Genomic DNA, 2,275 nt, shown 5'->3' on the forward strand with positions numbered 1-2,275 from the left:
GTGAAGAACATGCACAAGTTGAAGAGGAATGCGCTTGCATTCTGTCAAGTTAATTTGGAGATTGCCCAGAATATTCGGGAGGAAGGCGAGAAGCTGTCTCAAGACAGTATTTCTCTGGATGATAGTGAAGTATTTAACCCAGATTTTCTGAGTCAAATTGACGACATATGCAAGCGTCATTTGGAAGCGAAAGACAGTGCAAACAAAGTTGATCCTACAATTTCACTATTGGTGAAGCGGCCTGTTGAATTGGAGTTTGGAAGAATTGAAAATGTTCCTGATTTGGATTCTGGTGTTCATGGAGTTGATTTGAAAGAAGGAAGTAAGTTCCTTTCATTATATTATTTTCATGTTGTAGTATTGTAATCTGGTTGGAATAAAAACTTTAGACTCTAAGTGAAAGAAATGTTTAACTGAAGAAGTGAAATAGCTAACTTTGATACTCTAACGGAAAGAATAAAATGACCAACTGAAAACTTTGACAGTCTAACTGAAATAATATGAGCACCAGCTGAAAATGAGATGAATACTAAATGAATTTTTTCAGTTTATGTGTTTTTAGTTGTTTTGTTATGTTTTGAATGAAGATGATGAAAAAGAAGGAGAGGAGGATGAGAAGAAGATGAATGCTGATGATGATCAGCATAAAGAAGATGATGATGATGATGATGATGATGGTGATGATAAGGATCACCAGAATCATAATGAGAGAAAGGATGATGATGCTGATGATAATGGTGATCCTGGTCTTCAAGGAGATGAAGACAAAGGAGTAGATAAGGATGCTGATCTTCATGTAGATGAAGACAAAGGAGGAGATAATGGTGATCCTGGTCTTCAAGGAGATGAAGACAAAGTAGGAGAGGAAGGTAATATTCTAACTGAAATAATATTTATACTAGCTGAATATCATATAAATACCAAATGAAACTTTTTGTATTTGTTTTTATTTAATCTGGTGGAAAAATAGTTTTAGTTTGTCAATGAATTTATTCATTTCTTTTGTTTTTGAATGAAGATAATGAGAAAGAACCAAGGAAGATGGTAAGAAGAAGACTGGCAATGCTGATGATGATTGTGGTCTTCAAGGAGATAAAGAGGAAGGAAGAAATAAGGAGTTGGATGCTGGGGTTTATACAGAAGGAGAGAAAGGAGGAAGTAAGTTTCTTTCATGTTATTCCTAATTGAAAGAATTCAATGACCAACTGAAAAATGTGATGCTCTAAAGGAAATAATATCTTATAAATAACAACTGAAATACTGTTTTAGTTTAACTGAAAACTAATTAAGTCTAACTGAAAAGTATATCAACTGAAAAGTAAATTAGTCTTACTGAATCAGTCTAACTGAAGAGCAAATAAGTCTAACTGAAGAGTAAATACGTCTAACTGAAGAGGTAATAAGTCTAACTGAAAACTAAATAAGTCTAACTGAAAACTAAGTTAGTCTAACTGAAGAGTAAGTAAGTCTAACTGAAAACTAAATAAGTCTAACTGAAAAGTATATCAACTGAAAACTAAATTAGTCTAACTGAATCAGTCTAACTGAAGAGCAAATAAGTCTAACTGAAGAGTAGATACGTCTAACTGAAATCTAAATAAGTCTAACTGAAAACTAAGTTAGTCTAACTGAAGAGTAAGTAAGTCTAACTGAAGAGAAAATAAGTCTAACTGAAGTGTAAATAAGCCTAACTGAAGGGTCAATAAGTCTAACTGAAAACTAAATTACTCTATCTGAACACTTAATAAGTCTAACTTAATCAGTGTAACTGAATAGTAAATAAGTCTAACGGAAGATAAAACAAGTCTAACTGAAGTATTATAAAGACTAGCTGAAAAAATAAACAAGTCTAACTGAAGGACTATAAAGACTACCTGAACAATAAACAAGTCAAACTGAAAGCATATTCAGACCAACTGAAAATTTTGATACTCTAACTTTTTATATTTTTTTTTTTTTTTTTTGTTTTTGAATTAAGATTTTGAGAAAGAACAACCAAAGGAAGCTGATAGGAAGAGGAGGAATGCTGATGATGATCACGTCCCTACTCGCACTGCTGCTGGTATTGATATTGTTGATCTTCGTACTCCAACTCCTCCTCCTCCTCCTCCTCCTGTTGTTGAAGCAGTTGAGAATGTATATAGCAGAAAGTCTTGGAGAGTTGATTCTTCTGCTAAAAAGAAAAACATTGCTGATTTCGATGCCCTTCATTCCAATATTAACTCCTAGTCCTGTTGTTGAGGATCTTCCATACAGTGAAGAGAGTGGTGAGGGT

General features: G+C 33.4%; 1 protein-coding gene across 1 annotated transcript; it reads left to right on the forward strand.

The window, feature by feature from the left end:
- Positions 1 to 937, forward strand: LOC130590129 (pheromone-processing carboxypeptidase KEX1-like). The gene is made up of 2 exons (XM_057392093.1): positions 1 to 322; positions 588 to 937. Exons 1-2 carry the CDS (start codon positions 10 to 12, stop codon positions 926 to 928), a joined length of 654 nt encoding a protein of 217 aa, XP_057248076.1. The 5' UTR covers positions 1 to 9; the 3' UTR covers positions 929 to 937.
- The last annotated feature ends 1,338 nt before the right edge of the window (positions 938 to 2,275 follow it).

The sequence above is a fragment of the Beta vulgaris genome, chromosome 9, assembly GCF_026745355.1.
Source record: "Beta vulgaris subsp. vulgaris cultivar EL10 chromosome 9, EL10.2, whole genome shotgun sequence".
Classification (NCBI taxonomy): domain Eukaryota; kingdom Viridiplantae; phylum Streptophyta; class Magnoliopsida; order Caryophyllales; family Amaranthaceae; genus Beta; species Beta vulgaris.

Coding starts and splice junctions, on each gene's coding strand:
- LOC130590129 (XM_057392093.1), top strand. CDS start 10: ATGCACAAGTTGAAGAGGAATGCGCTTGCATTCTGTCAAGTTAATTTG. Junction 323..587: donor AGTTGATTTGAAAGAAGGAA/GTAAGTTCCTTT, acceptor TTTTGAATGAAG/ATGATGAAAAAGAAGGAGAG.